Here is a 17,213-nt window from a genome sequence, read left to right as displayed (position 1 = left end):
GCGCGCTCCGCTCTCCCCCCGCCTTTCAGCGCCGCGAGCCGGCGGCACTGTGATTGGCTGCGGGCCGGCCAATGGCGGGGAGGTTCTCGCGAGAGTGGGCGGGAGCGGCGGAGCGGAAGCGGAAGCGGGAGGCGGCCGGTGGGGAGGCGGTGGCGGCGCGGGGCGGCCCCGCCGAGGATGCTGCGGCTGCGCTGCAAGGCCCGGAGCGGCACCCACCCGCTGCCCGGCCTCACGGCCCACTCCCGCCTCCGCGACATGCAGGCCGCCCTGGCCGCCCTCACCGGCGTCCCTGTCCCGGCCCAGCGCCTCCTTCTCGGTTTCCCGCCGCGGAGCCTGGACCTCAGCGACGGCGAGCGGCGGCTGGGCGACCTCGGGATCCACTCGGGTGAGGGCCGGGCCCGGGCCCGGGCCTGGGCCTGGGCGAGGGGGGCGGGCACCGGCGCTTTGTGGCCTCAGCTGCCCCGCCGGCTGCAATTACCGTAATTAAAAGAGGCTGCGGCCCAGCACGCCCCTCAGCAGCCGGCTGTCGGGCCGGTTCCTCCTTCCGGGCCAGCTGTCCACACCCGGCTCGGGAGGGGCTGCTGCTCGCCGGTGGTGGCTTTGCCCGCGTCCCGGGGGGCCGGAGGCAAACGCGCGGGGCTGGCAGGGGCCAGGGACCCGGGAGGTGCCAGGTGAGTAAGCCCGAGTCGCCGTGTCCGCTCCATCGGTGTGTTGCGGTGCTGCCGGCCGCCTGGGCTGGGGCTGCGTTCTGTCAGGGTGCCGTGCTGCCGGGAGAGCGCCAGTGTCATCCCTAAATCCCACCTGCGTATTTCAATTCTCCCTCGTTCTGTTGTTTGACAGGTGACACGCTGATAGTTGAAGAGGATACGTCCAAACCCAAGACTGACTCACCTGTAGTTGCAAAAAGAACGATGTCTAACTCGGTTAGGGAAGCTGTGCCTGTGCTGGCAAGGAGGGTTGTACCGGCAGATAACTCCTGTCTCTTCACCAGTGTGTACTATGTGGTGGAGGGAGGTGTTTACGACCCGGGTTGCGCTCCAGAGATGCGCAGTCTTATAGCCCAAATAGTAGCGAGCGACCCGGAATCATACTGTGAGGCAGTTCTAGGGAAAACTAACAGGGAGTATTGTGACTGGATCAGAAGAGAAGAGACTTGGGGAGGAGCCATCGAAGTGTCCATTTTATCCAAATTCTACCAGTGCGAAATCTGCGTGGTGGATACGCAGACAGTCAGAATCGACCGTTTTGGGGAAGATGCCGGTTACACTAAGCGGGTCCTTTTAATTTATGATGGGATTCATTATGATCCACTTGAGCGTAAAATCCCTGACTCGGACATTCCTCCCCAGACAATTTTCTCCACGGCTGATGATATTGTTCTTGCACAAGCATTGGAATTGGCAGACGAAGCCAGACGGAAGAGGCAGTTTACCGATGTGAATCACTTCACGCTGAGGTGCATGGTGTGCCAGAAGGGACTAACTGGACAAGTGGAAGCCAGAGAACACGCCAAGGAGACCGGACACACCAACTTCGGCGAAGTCTGACATAGACATGAGGATGGTTACATCGACTACCTCACTGATCCAGAATAAAATTCTGGATTTCCAGATAAGCTGTATGTAATCATAAAATTCCGTTCACAAAGCTTGAAAAGCATATTAACATAATGATGGCCAAGATGCACAGGTTTGCTATAGTTAGTGACTTTTCCGATGGATTTGGAATAGGTATCTTCTCGCATGCTAATTTATAGTACTTTGGCAGGTGGTATACACTGGCAGCTAAAACCCGATTTCTAAAATAATCTCACTCTGTGTGTGATCTGAGCAGACATACAAAATCAGGCTTGTTCAACAGTAGTGTAAAATCCAGCCTCAAAGTTGCTGAATTGGTCTCTCTGTATTATGTTTTCAGGGTAATTAAACTAATTGAAGGGTTTGAGAAACACACGTATCAGCATTACTTATACTAAGAGTTAGGCTGCACACACGAGCAAGTCTTGCAAGGGAAACTGCTCATTTGGTGCGTGATTTTTAATGCAAAGAGAATCTCCAAAGCTGCCCTATACTATGTTACCATCAGAAGTAGACTGTATTGTTTGTGTGAAGTCATGGCTTTAGAGAAAGAAATGGCCTCTAAGCTTTAAGATAGCCTACTTTAATGAGTAGATGGTTAAGTGTTGAATAAACTTATTAATCCTCTGTAGGTAGTTTTTAGTTGCTTGAAAAATAACTATCAACGCCCCACCCCCCTGGTGTTTACTGCATCAGAACTTAGGCATGTTTCTTGAAATACTTTGGATTCTTCTTCATAATAGTATCTGAAATTCTGGCAAGAGGGAAATACAGTAGTTAGGCAAGTGACTTAATTTACATCTGTTAAATACATTTAAGCAGACTTTACTTGGGTATAGCCGATATCACGGTCACAATGTTACTAAGCTGTACCGGATTCCAAATACTGAAAATTAGCACTTTAAGGTGGTATAGTTCTCGCTCTTTGCTGGTAAAAAGTTTTGCCCTCTTGAGAAGGACAGAGTGCTAACCCAGAAGGGAGGCTTGAAGTTTTTTCATCTGCATTCTGCCTTAATGTGTTTGATTTGTCACCGATGACTGTTCAGTAGCAAGACTTTAATTCTGATAATGAAGGGTGCAGTTGAATTTTCAGAGCAAAATAAGCTACGTAAACTGCCCTACTTTTCGTACTGTTCAGAATCGGGGAAGCTGAAATGGGTTTAATATATCTTACCTCACAGCAGGGTTGTGGGGCTTAACAGTAAGTGCTTTTGAGGTCTTTTAAAAGGTGCTGTAAAGGTGCATATTACTGAAGGGGATTTTTTTTTTCTTTGTTGAAATGCCTGCAACACATACTTGTTTTATTGAATTTAAAAATATTTTTAGCCTGCTCTTCTGATGCTGTTTTGTGTTACCTTCCTTGCACTCTTACAAATGGGGAGCAAGAATGCACATCTTCAGACTGAGGCAGAAAGAAACCCACTCTCCAAGTGGAACCTAAGACCTAGTTTTAAAAGCTTCCATTTGTTAAGGCATCTGGCCAAACTCCTGGTGCAGCAAAACCTTCTTTTCTCTAAAAAACACCTTTCACTGAAGTTCTCAGCAGAGGTTCCCAATTGGACCTTGACATACTTACTGGGTCTTACTGAAGAAGGAACATAATTACATAAGAGCTTTGCTGAACTGAGGCATGAATAATTAAACATAAAGAGTAGGATCACCCAGAGTACTATGGACCAGGTTTCTTTTAAATTCAGTATTAAAATACGCATTAGCACTGTTGGGAGCTCCCTATAGAAAGCCGCTTAGCTCCCAGTGTTAAATCCCACTTTGCTTTTAGCTTATCATTAGAAAAAAAAAAAAAGACAAAAAAACCCTGACATTAAAATCAGCCTTCTGGACGCTGATGTTTATAAACCTAAAGAAATACCTGACAGTTCAAAAGAACTTGAAGATTACACTGTGTTATAACTACTTGAGATGAAATGCTGTCTAGGAATGAGACCAAGAGACTGTCAACCCTAAGTTGTACTCTCAGCTTTCACACTGAAGCGGTGAGATGCCTTGGACAAGGAGCTGATCCTCACCACTTACCACCTGTAACATGGACATAATACCTACCTCAGAGAGGTGTACAAGACACCTTTGGGTGTCTTTGAAGCAGAAGTGAAAGATACGTATTTATTGTCTGCCATGTTTGCAAATGCATCGACTTTAGGGGAGCAACACTTAGATTTTAGCTTTGTAACCTGGATGGATTTCTGAAAGTGTGTATAAAAATTTTTTTGGTATTTCTCAGTTGCAGTAGTTTTAAAATTAGCTTTATTTAATCCAGAGCATTTAGCTTGGCTACATCGCATTTGCATTGGAAATCTGCTAACAGATAATCAGCTCCGTTTGAAGGGGGATGTGTCAATGTCACTGCTTGGATGTTTTCTTTTGTTGCCTAGAAAATAAAATCTCTTTGGTTAAAAAATGTCGACTGAACTGCTGTAATTCATCTTTGTAAAAGTTGATAGTGTTACACACTGGCAAACTCTTTCAAAGAACAAGTAACCTATGGTACTGACCATGAGTTGGAAAACCTTATCTGATCCTCCTCAACTCTCCCAAACAGAAAGTACCTACATTATTTAAAATGTAAGATATGGATACATTTAAAGTACACCTCTGTTTCTTTTTTAAATGTAAATATGAGGGGGTTTTTAAGTACCTTTCAACCAGTGTTTGCCTGCCCTTAATGATACAGTTATGGAAGCATCAGAAAAATGATGTCCTGGTACTATTAGGATCAACCTCTGAACAACATTTCAGTGATACATTTGTACTGAACTGTTATTAATTGTACAGCAAGATGTGAGTTACAAGTATTTTGGAATAGGTGTCGTGGGACATGGGCTCAGGTATGGGAGGGGATAGCGTCACATGTCCAGAACAATCCAGAAAGCCTGTGAGGTACAGGCTGATGTCCATCCCATTGCTCCTGTTCCCATACAAATTTAAAATAAGCATTAAATTCCTTGCTGAGTGCTTCAGCACAGAGGTCAGTAACTAAACAGGTCCTGGAAACAAGTTTGCCTTGGAGGTACACTTGCCAAAAGCTGGGTTCTTGGTATTGTTTTACCAATCTCCATAGTTCTGGATTTTCAGTTACATAAAGAATTCTAGTTTCCTGGTGCCACTCTGGCTGTTTCACCAGCACTCAATTCCTTCTTTAATTAAAGAAGAGCCTAGCATGCTCTAATCACGTGGCCTTTCGCAGATGTGTTCTGTTGTATGAAGAGATACGCGCCATCTCGTGCTTATAACAGCACTTTAAAAGCTTGTCCAAGTTTACGTGTTGAGCAGATGTCGAGCAAGGACTTTCACCGATGTAGGCAGCCCGTGTTCCCACTGCAGTAAAACCAGTGGCGTTGGCAAATGTTTCTAGCAATCTTCGTTCCCAATGTAATCCGGTGGTATAGTGTTCTGGCTTGTGTATCATCGGTGCAGACCAGTCGGTATAACGTATTTCCTGAAACACGTGCCCTGAATTGCAAAATTGTTGATGCACCAATAAACGTGACTGATGCATGCATACTTGTTCCGTGTAGTCTGTGCCTCCAGTCTTGAATTTCAGGTTTGTGCTCTATTTGCTGTTGTTCACCAATACGTTTCCTAGGTCTTCCCATCTATGCAACGCAGCCTTTGAGCAGTTAGTGTCAACTTTCCCCTCTCATTCCCTTTTTTCCCCTTTGACTCTAAGAGACAGTCACAGCCAGAGAGGGACGTTGCCTCCCGACCTGTTCAGGATGATGCTTCTTCACTTTCAACTTGTTCAACAATAACTTCCTTTTTTAACAGTAAAATGTTTTCTCTGTGTAATTAGAGCCAGCTGTCAAAAGGAACAACTGTAAAGAGAGTTTTCCATAACTCCAGAACCTTTTATGCATTTAAACATATAAATTACTAAGTAGACAGACTTTAGGAAGATTTGGGTTCATGGATGCAAGTGCCTGAAAGACCGGTCTTGGGAATAGATCAGTAACATTCTGAAGTTTCTGAAGAACAAACTGAATTCCTTAGTTCTAGATAAACTTTACTTAAAAAGAGCAATTGCTGGGGAAAGGGCTGAGAAAAGGAACACCTTACATGGTACAGAATCAGTATCTTAAATCTGCACCTTTTCAGGCGCATGGTCGCAGCAGAGGCCGCTTGTGATGGTCTGAGGACAGCATCTCCTGTGCCCGTCCTGCTTTTTCTAGAGACCTGTTCAAAACTAGCAGTGCTGCAACCATCATCCGCCCTGGGCAACGAAGCTGCTGTGAAACTGTGCTGGCAGCACCGTGCTCATTTTTACAAGCATTTTTGACCTAGGCAGCGTTATCTGTTTGCCCTTCTCGACCTTTATGGAAGCAGAAGTGAGGGGACAGGCATGAACAAAGAAAATGCAGAATTTCTCTGCTGATGGCCTTAAGCACAGAAATCCACGTATGGATGGAGCCTTTGGGAAATCAGAGTGACACAGAACTGCTGAAGCGTCTGCGTTTGGCAGATTTCACTGGCCGCAGCGCAGGGGACGGCTCTGGCTCCTGTCCCATGCAGACCCACCCGTGGGTAAGCCCTGCAAACCTCTCACCAGCAGGGAAACTCTCTAATAAGAGGAACAAAAAGTTTTCAGCTTGCTATTTTGAAAATCACAACTCTTTATCATACTAATTAAATGCCTGCTTGCATTTTAAAAATCAAACTACACATCCGGCTGTAAAACTGCCACCGGGTTTTGCTCTGCTGTGGACTGGGCAGAATGAAAGTACTTCAAACTGGCTGAAATCAATATTGCTTTTTCACTGCGTGAGTCTGAGCACCAAGAATGCTTCCCCTAACAAAATAGGGGAGCTGATAATATCAGCTCATCCAAGATTGCAGTGTCCTTGTCTATTATTTTTAATTAAAGCCTTGGGGGAAATGTTGGGAACTGTATTATACCTTGAGAGCCGACTTCTCATTTCTGATGCTGAGTTCACGCTAACCAAGCTGTGGCAAGAGATCACCTGGGTTCTCTACCTCTTTTCTGTAGAACAGGGATAATAAATAGGGATCCTTGCTCAGTTCACAGCCATATTAAGATTTAATTATTTCTCTAAACTTCTGTGTAATGCTACCTGTTAACTACCTGGTGTTTTTCATAACTGATTTGTCAGCATACAATTTGCTGTAAGGAAAGTGTCCTACAGAGTCAAATAAGCCTCATTACATTAACAGGCACCTTATCGGTGACGCCGTACAGATGCATTTCCCTCCGGGCCGGGACTGAATCATTTATGTTCTTTTGTTTATGAACAGGGCGAGGCACAGCGGGTCTGTTAACATGCCCAGGTCCTTTCACGGCATTGTGTAGTTTGCTCTGCATCATTTGACTACTCGCATACACTTCATACTGTATATATGAAGTCACACTTTATTTTGGGTTGTAGCTATTTATATTCGTTTGAGGAAGAGGAACGTGGAAAAAGAACAGGTTCTTTCTGGGCATCTGATTCAGAGAACTCAAGACTTCTCATCATGGATTGTGACATTTTCCTGACCTACACAGAGCCCTGCAGGCAGCAAGTGCTGCCTGCTCTATTGCACAGATTTAAGTCCTTGTGTTATCAGCACGGAGCTCTCAGGACACACTTGCCTTGTCCTGGAGCGGTTGCTCCTTCACACTGTTTGCACACAGAATAAGAAACCAGCTCTGGGTTTGGTTTGCTCCCTCTCTTAAAGCAGGCTCAGAACTAAGCGCAACTCAGCAAAACCCACATGAAGCTGACTCTGCCTACACTGCTGCTCCATCCAGCACGACACCCACTAACACTTCCAGGAGCGCTTGGGCTCAGCCCTGCACCCAGCTCGGCAGCCGCAGCTGCTGCAATGCTCAGGCAGCGGCTGGGACCGGTGCCACTGCTCCAAACGTGCCATGTTTGCATCTCTTACCTCTGCTGCAGGCCAGCGTGGGAGAGCAGGGCTGGCTAGGGCTCCCGGGATCCTCTGGCTTGGTGATTTGCTCCTCAGCACACATGTTCCCTTTTGTAACTGGGCCCATCTGGGGCTCAGCAGGGCTGGTAGCAACCTCCCTGCTTCCTGACTCATCTGCTTTCTCTCCATCCTGCCATGGCTTTAATTAACTGATGTTTCCACTTCCCTGTTCTGTGTAGCAGGGAACACATGTTGCAATACACCCTTTTTCACAAAAAAAAAAAAAAAGCCCCACTGAAGCGTGAAAACTTGGATTAATCTGGTGGCTGTACCAGTTGTAGAGGTTTGCTGCAAGGTTTCTGCTTGAATATTTATAGTTATTCAGCGAGGAGCACCTTGCAGAGCAGATACAAGTCTATACTGTGGGTGTGAGGGGGGAGCAATGGGCTAACTGCTGGGGTTTTAATAAAAGACCCTAAAGTTGGGGGTCCTATAACAAGCTACTGCAGTTCTTCCGCTGCACCACCTGGGCAGACTGGGTGCTGGCAGCACCCCATGCTGCAGATGGAATAACTGGGCTCTTCTTTGCCTTCCCCCTGCCAAGAGAGGCAGCATCCTCACCCTCGGAGGGGGGATGCTGCTGAAGGAAATGCCCAGGCAGCAGTTTCTGGGATGGTGTCTGTGTGGGTGAGGAGGGCAGCTGAGGTGGAGTGCAATGGATGTCTCGGGGGCTTTCGCTTTACCCAGGCTCGAGGACTCAAGCTGCCCAGTGAAGGAGTTCCCAGCATTAAAGCCAGGGAATGAACCTGCGGGGGAGCTCAGCGCCTGCAGGGAAAGGTGCTGGAGGGGTGCAGGGGAGCTGCACGTTGGCAGCTGGTCAGTACATGCGGAACGAGCCCCAGAGCCATGCTGACCTGGGCACCCCCTGCTCCAGCACGTAGATAAAGCTCAGTGGTGAAGATTCCCTTCTAAAATGGCTTTCCACCCATCTTTACAAGAACCTCCTTACGGAGGCGGAAAACCTTTGGTCTCTGGGAAAGCTTTGGTGATATGCAAGTATGTACCTGTTCCAGCAACGATCTGTGTTTCTTAGAGCCAAGAAGGAGCCGGGTCCTGCCCTGAGCTGGGGGACCTCATGCACAAAACCACCTAAGAGAATAAACCTGTTGTGGGGTAATGCGTTCAGCAGCACATGGTGCAAACGCCCAGCAAAGGACTTAATTACTATGTACAAAGGCGCTTTGGTCAGGGCTGCGCGTTCGGCTCCTCCAAATGTCAGCGAGCAGCTATGCGGCAGAACAGGATGTCGGATTAAGGAGTCTCCCGTGAAACCCATGCTGAGGACATCAGAGGACACCAGCCGGAGCAGGGAAGTGAGTGAGCTGGGTGGTACCGAGCAGAGCTGCCCGCAGCCTCCCGGGCACTGGATGCCGGCGCTGCCACCCGCCTCTGCCTGCGCCTCTGCCTGCGCCTCTGCCTGCGCCTCTGCCTGCGCCTCTGCCTGCGCCTCTGCCTGCGCCTCTGCCTGCACTGCGCTGGCTCAGAGCAACGCTGCGAGAGAGCACGGCACGCAGCAACCCGGCCGCTTTGGGTCAGAACACAAAGGGCTTTGGGGGCTCGGCAATGCTGTGACCCCAGCCCGGAGCAGTAGGAAAGCTCCTTGCGTGGGTGCAAGATGAATTTCTCTCAGCCTGGTGCAGCAGGCTGCAGGTGAGGGGCTGGGGGCTCGTCTGCGAGTACCTTCTGAGCACCTACACAGCCTTATCTCCACTGGGGAGGCGAGTTAATGTGTAACCCAGCTCTGTTTGGTTAGCCCAGAAAAGCAAAGAAGTTCTGGGATAGGCACGGCTGGGACAAGGATTTGGGCAGCGTGGAACGACAAACGTCCTGGTAAAAAAAGAAAAAAAAATTAATAATCTATATTCCTTCTTGTCCTTCGCTTTCTGCCCTTTTTCTGCTGAAAAGGCTGTGGGTGAGGGGCTGAGCACCCTGTCCGGGTGGGACGCGGAGCTGTGGGTTATGGACATGCTTTGCTTTGGAAGGGGAAAGTGTGGCGGAGCTGTCACGGGAGGTGGCACCAGGAAAGATGGACGAGGTGGTTTGAAGGTGGCGGCGGGAGGAAAGCTGGGGAGGCTGGAAAAACTTGTGCTCAGGGCAGCAAACAGCCCGGGCGACTGCTACGTGCACTCGGTTTACTTGTTTAAACAGGAGGAACTATGGCTCTGCCACCATCGTCCCCTTTCACCCTGCGGTGGGATCCGTCCCGCTGTGCTGCTGCTGGGACGGTACCGGCAAACAGGGTTTTGCTTTATTTTATGTTCCGAGCCGCCAGGGCAAAGCCCTTTGCCAGCAGCTGTAAAGGCAGAGTGGGTACGGCTGCTCTGCCTTCGACAGCAAAAACACCGAGGTTCTGTAACGTCGCTGGAGAGCTGCGACAGGGTGCTTGCAGTAGTACCGGGCTTAAAAGAAAGTAGCCTCTTCACATAAAGCAATTAGCATTAATTGCTACCCAGCACCTCTTTGATGTTTGAAGGCTCAGGGAGCTTTGTAAAGGACAGTTACGGCAGCTGTCACAAAAGCTGTGTGAACTGGCATTTTATTTTAGATAAAAAATAGCTCCTTCTAAAAATATTTTCAGTGGGGAAAGATATACACCCCACTGAAAAACAGCTTTTGAAGTACAATCTCTTTTAATTTAAACGTTCAGTCTTATTTTTAGTTTGTGGCTGGACCGCCGTGTTATTCAGCGAAAAGAAGGAGCTGTAAAATCTTTATGAATCATAAGAACTCAGGGGTTTCAGCACTGATTTTTCCCCCTTTCCTGGGTCGGATGACCGCATTAGAGCCATAATCTCATCAGAGAACTAGTGGGCAGGAAAATTAAGTGCTTGTTTCTACATAGATCCTCTCCAGCGCCTGACGAGCTCCGGGCTGAACTTTGCCTCCCTATGAGCTGGGGCTCGGTGGGTGCCAAAGCCTTGGCAGCTGCTTTGCATTTCTGCAAACGCTGTTTGAACGAGAGCAAATTATTTTTTTTTTTCCAATGGACAATCCTCAGGGAGAAATGAGCTCTGTTGAGACCCCTAATTAGAGCTGGGCCAGGCTGCTGCTCTCCCGCCCGGGCAGCTGCCTTGCACCGCGGACGCTGGCTCCCACCAGCTGCAGGCGTCAAGTCTGAGCAAGACTTTCACATCCCCAGCAGTGTTTTTCCCTCTCGCATTTGTGCGGCAGGGTGGAAGGCAGTGAGGAGCATTGCAGCAATGCGATGGAGCATCGAGCAAGCAGGCAGTAGCCTCCTGCTGCTGAGAAGTAGATCCAGATTGCACGTTGCAAACGTTCAGGTGCACAGCAAAACCACGCGGCTTGCAAAAGCCTAAAAACCCCCAAACTAAGTGGGGGTCTCTGCTTCCTGACAGCGAAAACCTCTGGCTGTAAAGTTACCTGAATTCAAAGAATCAAGGGTACTGTTGTTCCAAAGCCACCACTTACTGAAACGTAATTTAAACAGTAAATAATGCAAAGCTGAGACTGAAATATTAAACTCCGCCTGCGCGGAAGGATTAGATCTGTCAGGGCGTGGGTGTTGAAATCTGATTTTTGTGGCATATTCCAATTACAAAGGACTTCTTTCAGGGTCTAACACTCTGAACAAGCAGCCAGTTCTGCTCACTTATCACTAGATCTAATTCCCTGATCCTGCTACAAGAAAAAAAAAAAAAGAAGCAGCAGTGTGCTGCTGCACGCCATGGCCAGGTTACAGCACAAAGGGCTCCTCTGTCTTCTGACCAGCAAATCCTCTTGCGTGGGTCTGTGTGTGTTGGGGGTGGGGGGGTTGTTTTGCTCTTTTCAGCCTCCGCAGCCCAGATCTCCTTTGCTGAAGAATGGGTGGTGAGCACGAAGAAATCGCGTAATTGGTGGTGTCAGTAAATTTTGGAAGCTTAATGCTTCACATCCAGAAGTAATTACGCCTTTTGTAGGCTGCTCAGCCTCTCCCCGCAGGCAGCAGAGCTCTCTAGGCCATGCACCCTGCAAGCATAACTGTCCCCTCGGCCACCCGGGACCCTGCCCTGGGAAGGTCTCGCTGCTGGGAACCCTGCTGCAGGTTGTCAGGCAGCACGTTCAGGTGCCACCAGCGCTGGGGGTACAGGCTGCGTTCAGAGCAGCAGCAGGGATGCGCTGCTACGAGCAGAGCGGGATATTGGGGTGCTGCTTGCGATACCCCCAGGGCGGCTGGAGACACAGCACAGCGCTGCCCTGCTCCGTGCCAGCTATGCCAGGCATGTGCCCAAACACATGCCCAAACACACCCCGGCGTGCCCCACAGGGATGGGGGCACCTCCCCACGGCCACCACACCTCCGTGGCCCCCGAGGAAGGGTGGCAGGGGAAGCTCTTTGCCAGGAGGAAGGTCCTGGCAGAGCAAAGCTGTGACTAAGCAGCATTTCAGGGCAGCATGTTCAGAAGTTCAAGAGCACTTCAGCTGCACGGCTGGCAGGGGTGGAGGGAGGAGGTCCCACCAGGCAGAGCCGGGCTGGGGCTTGCATTAGGACGGCATCACTGCTGTTGAGCTCCGAGGCTGAGCTGGGCTTACAGCTTTTCCTACACTCAGGAACCACCTTATCCACTCCTCCGAGATGATTAAATAACCACCAGCATGGATGAGCTGTGGATGGACGGTCTGGCGCTTAACCTATTTCCAGTTCTATTGGGGAAAACTTCGGTTCCAAGGACGCTTTAAAAAAGCCCAGCTGCCCCTTCTCCTGAGGAAGCAGCCTAAGACGAAGCAGGTTTGCAGCCATCCAGCAGCTTCACAGCCTGCCTGCCCTCCCTCCAGCTGAGCCAGCGTGCCTGCATCTCCCCAGGGGGGTCTTGCAGCTTAATGCCTCTCCTTTCTTCTGCTTCAGCTGGGATATTGCCCCCCGTGCCAGACACCAGGACAGCCTGTGATATGCCTAGGAAGGAGCTGGGGATGGCTGGCTGCAACTCTGGCAGCTGTGACAGCATGGTCAGCACAGCCTCCAACCACTCGCAACGTGTAAGTAACACTGTTGTGCCGAGTCCGGGCATGGCAGGGGCTCAACTTGCCCCTCTTGGCAGCTGAGGAAGGATTTTGGTCAGATCTCCGCTCACACCCGCTCGCCGTTGCTGCTTTAGAAGCACCCGGGGGCTCTGAGACAGCACAAAGACTAAATTAATTCTTGCCCCAAAGCACTCCCAGGCTTTCAGTCCTGCCACATGTGTGGCAGCGATCATGAGCCTTTGCTCCTGCAAGGTTTCCCCTGGGAAATGGTACTGAGAGCCCAGCGGCTCCTGTGTTGCCCAAAGATGCAGAGGCAAATAGCTCAGGCACTGGGCAGGAGGAGCCGGGTGAGCTCCCCCGGGAGGGATCAGACCAGTCAGATAACTGGGTCAGACTGGCTCCAACAAGGGTGACTTCACCTGGAAAAGACAACGAGCCATACTCCTCCCGGCTGACAAGAGATTAATTTCATAGTTAAGACAGAGATGAGTTTGGACCATGGGTGCAGATGTGTAATTTTTCACTATCTGTCCATTAAAGCTTGTTTGTCTCCAAACACTGATTCCAAGATTGATGGGCTAATTACATCCTGTCTGACTTGGAGCATAATTGATATGTGTAAGTGGAACACTCAGCCCTGAACAGGTTTTCCATTTGATGTATTGCAAACCAGAACCAAACCCTCTGAAATTTATTAGGGATGGAAAAACTGGTTGCAATATTGCATGGTAAAACATTTGGGTAAGTGTCTCTCTGCAAAACAACTCCACCTGGGACAATTTCTCCTCCATGCTTGTTGATCTGATGCACACTCCATCCTTTCCTGCATTTCAGTTTTTTCACGATATATTGCATGTATCACCTTGTAACTTGGCACTTCCACAGCAATCTTATCTCATGATACTTGAAATACAACAAAAATTAAACAGGGTCTTGCTGGGGTATGAATAGGAGAACAAGGAGAGGGACCACTGCCCGCAGATAAGCCTTCAGTATTATGATGTGTAGGCAAGCTTTTGAGATTCAGGCGTCTGTACCTATAGACCGTCCATGTTCCCCATCTGCTCATATTTCAAATTAAGGAAATAAAAGGTAGAGGCTGAGCTCCCAAGTTAAGAATAACCTATCTTCTGATGCTCACAGTATAATTATATATATATAAAAATTACTTTATTTATATATATATATATTTAAGACCATTTTTATGTTTGTGGGGTTTTTTTAGAAGTTGTCTAGTTTTCTGTAGCTTTAAGTACCAGTTTTTAAGTAGCCACAGGCCAAGTTTCCTGGCCAGGAGCTGTCACAGGTCTCCTCTTAACGGCCAGGGCTATAAATAATAATACACCTCTTTTTCCTACTGCACTATTTTTTTTTACTTTTTTTTTTTTTTCAAGAGTGATAACAGTTACGACTACTTATCTGTGGAAGAAAAAGAGTGTTTGATGTTCTTAGAAGAAACTATCGGCTCACTGGATGCAGAAGCAGACAGCGGGGTCTCTACTGATGAGACTGACTATGTGGAGCCCTCCAAGCTGCCTGGGACGTGGCTCAGGAGAGACTCCAGTGCGCAGGGTAAGCTGGGAACCCCTGCTCCAGCCTTTGTTTGCAAAGGGACTTTCTTGCTGGGGTGCATTCCCTTAGCAGGCAGGGAAGGGGCATCGCCCCAGTTTCATGCAGGTAGTAAGTGAAGCCAACTTGTTTTCATCACTCCATGGTGAGCGGTGGCTAGAGGCAGAAGATAGGTAGGGCACCGGTGGCATTTTCCCAGTTCTCACGTGCAGGAGCTGCTGGCAGCTATCGAGCGAGACCAGCAGAACTGCAGGGCAGAGCATCTTTGCTCATGCTCCAAACAGGCTTACACAGCTTGACAAGGTTCCTCCTTCACCAGGTGCTTTGTTACATCCAAAGTACCTGGCTTCCTGGGCAGTGACGGTTTATGCGCTGGAGCCGGGGTGAGCTCCGGGTGCGGGTGCTCTGCTGTGACTGCGCGGGCTTGGCAGGCGGGAAGGAAGGTGCCCCGTGCCCACGTGCAGAACGGTGCGTGACTTCATCTCTCTCTTTGCCTAGATATGGAAAACGGGGCTCCCCCTCCGAGTGCAGGTCAGCAGCGTGCAGCTGAACAGAAGAGTGCTAAGAGCATCTCTGCCTTCTCCAGCTCGGCTCCAGCAGCAGCTCCAAGCCCCGGCTATTACAGTCTTCCAAGGAGCATCACCGTAGCAAACGGAGCTTCTGACAGCAAAGCAACGGTCTGCACAAGGGGGGACCCAGTGCCAGTAGATAAATCTTCACAGGAGATGGCCAAGGAGGACAGGCTTGACCATGCCAACACAAGACACCAGATGAAGTCCCTGGAATCTTTGATTATCCAGCCTCCAGATCCCTTCCAGGATGATCAGGTGAGCCACGAGTGGTCATGTAGCAATTGCTCTGATGCCAAGAAGGAAACAGGCAAGGAGACCAAGACTTGGACTTCATGGAATCAGTCAGAGAAATCCAGATTGGAAGAGGCCCCTCAGGACCCTGATGCCAAGCGCGGGCCTCCAACTGCCCCCAAACCACGAAAATTGCCACCAAACATTATCCTGAAAACCAGCAAAACCAGCCAAGTGCCGCTTGCAACGGAGCCCAGCCAGAAGGTAAAAGCAGCGCCTCCGTCCTTGGCTAGCTCTCAGCCCGGCTCAGCCAGCGATGCTGCTGCCGAAAAGCTGAATTCAGGGCACCTCGACCCCAAGGAGAGGGAGAAAGCCCGGCGGGAGGCACTGGAGAAGCTTGGACTGTCGCAGGACAGGAGGGAGCCCAGTGCCCACCTTCAACCTACTGTGCATCCCCACCCAAGGGAGATGCCCTTGCCCATCCCTGCGGAGCCCGAGGCAGGCTGCGGGGCAGCGGAGAGGTCAGTGCCAGGTATTCGGCCGATGACCTTCAAATCCAACACCCTGGAACGCTCCGGCGTGGGGCTGAGCAGCTACATAGCCAGCACCAAGGAGCAGAGTGTCAAGACCAGCAGCTCCTTGGGCAAGATGTCCTTCATCGAGCGGCTCGCCCCAAGCTTCCTCAGGAGCAGCCGCCCCCGGCCAGCATCCCTTGGAGAGGGGAAGGACTTTGCTGGTCTGAAGGAGCCCAGGCAGACAGAGCAGGAGAAGAGCAGCAAGCGGCGATCCCACCCTCTGCAGAACTTCCCCAAGCCCCCCCGCTCCTGCATCAGTGTCAAGATTTCCCCCAAGGGCTCAACAGATGAGAACCGGCGAGAGGCGCTGAAGAAGCTCGGTCTGCTGAAGGAATAGCTCTGTGGGTGGCAGGGCTGCTGGAAAAGGGGCTCTTCACCCCAGATCCAGGCGCCTTCACTGCCTGTCCCCAGGCAGCACAGCCAGAAGTGCCTTCTGCTGTCATCTCCTGGCCCAGCATCTTGGGAGAGGTACCACAAGAGGTATTTGGAGCTTCACGTCAAATAAAGTAACACCCTCTGTACATAGTATTTGTATATAGCAGGTGTATATGAGCTATTTATATAAAGCATCACTCAGCACATGGACGGGGCATGCTCCTCTACAAAGTCTTTAATGCATTTGGGGATTCTTTGGAACAGGGAAGCCGTGGAATTGGGAGCTTGGCTTATTTTAAAAGGCGTTGCCTGTGGATAAAACGTCTCTGGGAAGAATTGCAGGACTTTGCAGCTCCTTCAGGATTTTATGGGGTTTCTTTGTTAATTTTATCAAAGTCTCTGAGGCCTGAGCACTCACTTGCCCCATGCAAGTGCCTCCCCAAAGCCACCACTGCCACATATACTGTGGGACCAACGGGCACCGACCGGAGCAGGCTCAGCAACGCTCCCCATGCACGAGTGCTCCTCGTACAGTGCCTGCAGGTGAGAGGAAAGGGCTGCAGACATCCCACCGCCTCCCCTGCTGGACTGCTCTCACATCCAGCCCTGACAATCTGGATATAGCACTTAGAAGAGGCACAAACACCCACATTCCTCATGAAGTGACAGCTGAGAAGCGACAGACACACCAAGTGTGCTGGTGGCAGACCCAGCACTGCTGCCCAAAAGGAGGGATGCAAGTCTGAGACAACACCATTTCATCCCCTTTCAAACTCTTCCTGCATCTTTCAGGCCCAGCTGATGCTGCCAACGTTTATGCTGCACACCTTTTACAACAGAGGTGGTTTATTTCTGTAATAAACTTGTATATGATCAGAAAATGACTGTGTAGTATGGATTTATGTTGCAGTTAAAGCTCAGGTAAAGCTCTATCAGGACTTCTAACCTTCAGCCTGTCTTGATTTGAGGAGTGTGAGTGACCCAGGCAGCAGCCGGGCATTGCAAATGGTGAGGTCTGAACCAGAGACTTGGCTCTCCTGCAACCCAGACCCACAAGAAATGGGGTTTTGTGAAAGTGTTTCCAGCACAGTCAGCAGATGCACGGCACTGCCAGACTGGGGTGGGTGACATGGGACCTGCCGCTGCTCCAGTCGATCCCTTCCAACTTGCACCATCTCCCAGGTCTGTGGGGACAGCTACCACAGCAGCCGCGTTAGTTGAAAAGCCACACTAACAGCTTAGCTTCAAAGGATAAAATAATTTCCTTCACCAAAAAAAATAATCTTTCATGCAATTCTGGCTTTCAGTGATGGACACCTAGAGAGTCTGCGCTAGTGTGAGGGCAGTGAGGCGCTGGCACAGGGTGCCCAGAGCAGCTGTGGGTGCCCCATCCCTGGAAGGGTTCAGGACCAGAT

At 49.9% G+C, this 17,213-nt stretch overlaps 3 protein-coding genes across 10 annotated transcripts in view; 2 read left to right on the top strand and 1 right to left on the bottom strand.

The window, feature by feature from the left end:
• PFKFB2 (6-phosphofructo-2-kinase/fructose-2,6-biphosphatase 2) overlaps positions 1-17,213 on the bottom strand; it is a 62,970-nt gene that overhangs the window by 18,211 nt on the left and 27,546 nt on the right. For 2 of the 7 annotated variants that reach the window (XM_027797084.2, XM_027797085.2), the window contains exon 1: positions 7,476-7,643. The exons of 1 other annotated variant lie outside the window; for it this stretch is intronic. In XM_027797084.2, coding sequence (XP_027652885.1) covers positions 7,476-7,584 — 109 coding nt within the window. In that variant the 5' untranslated portion in view covers positions 7,585-7,643. Of the gene's footprint in view, positions 1-7,475; positions 7,644-17,213 lie in introns of those variants that run through there. 4 more of the 7 variants (XM_027797086.2, XM_055819883.1, XM_055819884.1 and 1 more) reach the window with 3 other exon arrangements.
• On the top strand, positions 116-5,092 carry YOD1 (YOD1 deubiquitinase). Its single transcript, XM_055819891.1, has 2 exons — positions 116-385; positions 841-5,092. Exons 1-2 carry the CDS (start codon positions 178-180, stop codon positions 1,545-1,547), a joined length of 915 nt encoding a protein of 304 aa, XP_055675866.1. The 5' UTR covers positions 116-177; the 3' UTR covers positions 1,548-5,092.
• C16H1orf116 (chromosome 16 C1orf116 homolog) lies at positions 9,118-16,679 on the top strand. 2 transcript variants are annotated; one of them, XM_027797082.2, is made up of 5 exons: positions 9,118-9,167; positions 9,271-9,347; positions 12,361-12,491; positions 13,871-14,048; positions 14,544-16,679. In XM_027797082.2, exons 1-5 carry the CDS (start codon positions 9,133-9,135, stop codon positions 15,758-15,760), a joined length of 1,638 nt encoding a protein of 545 aa, XP_027652883.2. In that variant the 5' UTR covers positions 9,118-9,132; the 3' UTR covers positions 15,761-16,679. The 2 variants fall into 2 exon arrangements, with proteins under 2 accessions (XP_027652883.2, XP_013160510.2); XM_013305056.3 differs by lacking the exons at positions 9,118-9,167; positions 9,271-9,347 and adding an exon at positions 12,107-12,243.

The sequence above is a fragment of the Falco peregrinus genome, chromosome 16 (assembly GCF_023634155.1).
Source record: "Falco peregrinus isolate bFalPer1 chromosome 16, bFalPer1.pri, whole genome shotgun sequence".
Lineage (NCBI taxonomy): Eukaryota > Metazoa > Chordata > Aves > Falconiformes > Falconidae > Falco > Falco peregrinus.
This window is presented reverse-complemented; position numbering and strand designations above follow the sequence as displayed.

Bases quoted from the DNA above. Each gene is read 5' to 3' on its own strand.
- YOD1 (XM_055819891.1), top strand. From the start codon at position 178: ATGCTGCGGCTGCGCTGCAAGGCCCGGAGCGGCACCCACCCGCTGCCC. The intron at 386-840 runs GTGAGGGCCGGG...GTTGTTTGACAG, and splicing joins CGACCTCGGGATCCACTCGG to GTGACACGCTGATAGTTGAA.
- C16H1orf116 (XM_027797082.2), top strand. From the start codon at position 9,133: ATGAATTTCTCTCAGCCTGGTGCAGCAGGCTGCAG. The intron at 9,168-9,270 runs GTGAGGGGCTGG...CTGTTTGGTTAG, and splicing joins CCTGGTGCAGCAGGCTGCAG to CCCAGAAAAGCAAAGAAGTT. The intron at 9,348-12,360 runs GTAAAAAAAGAA...CTTCTGCTTCAG, and splicing joins GTGGAACGACAAACGTCCTG to CTGGGATATTGCCCCCCGTG.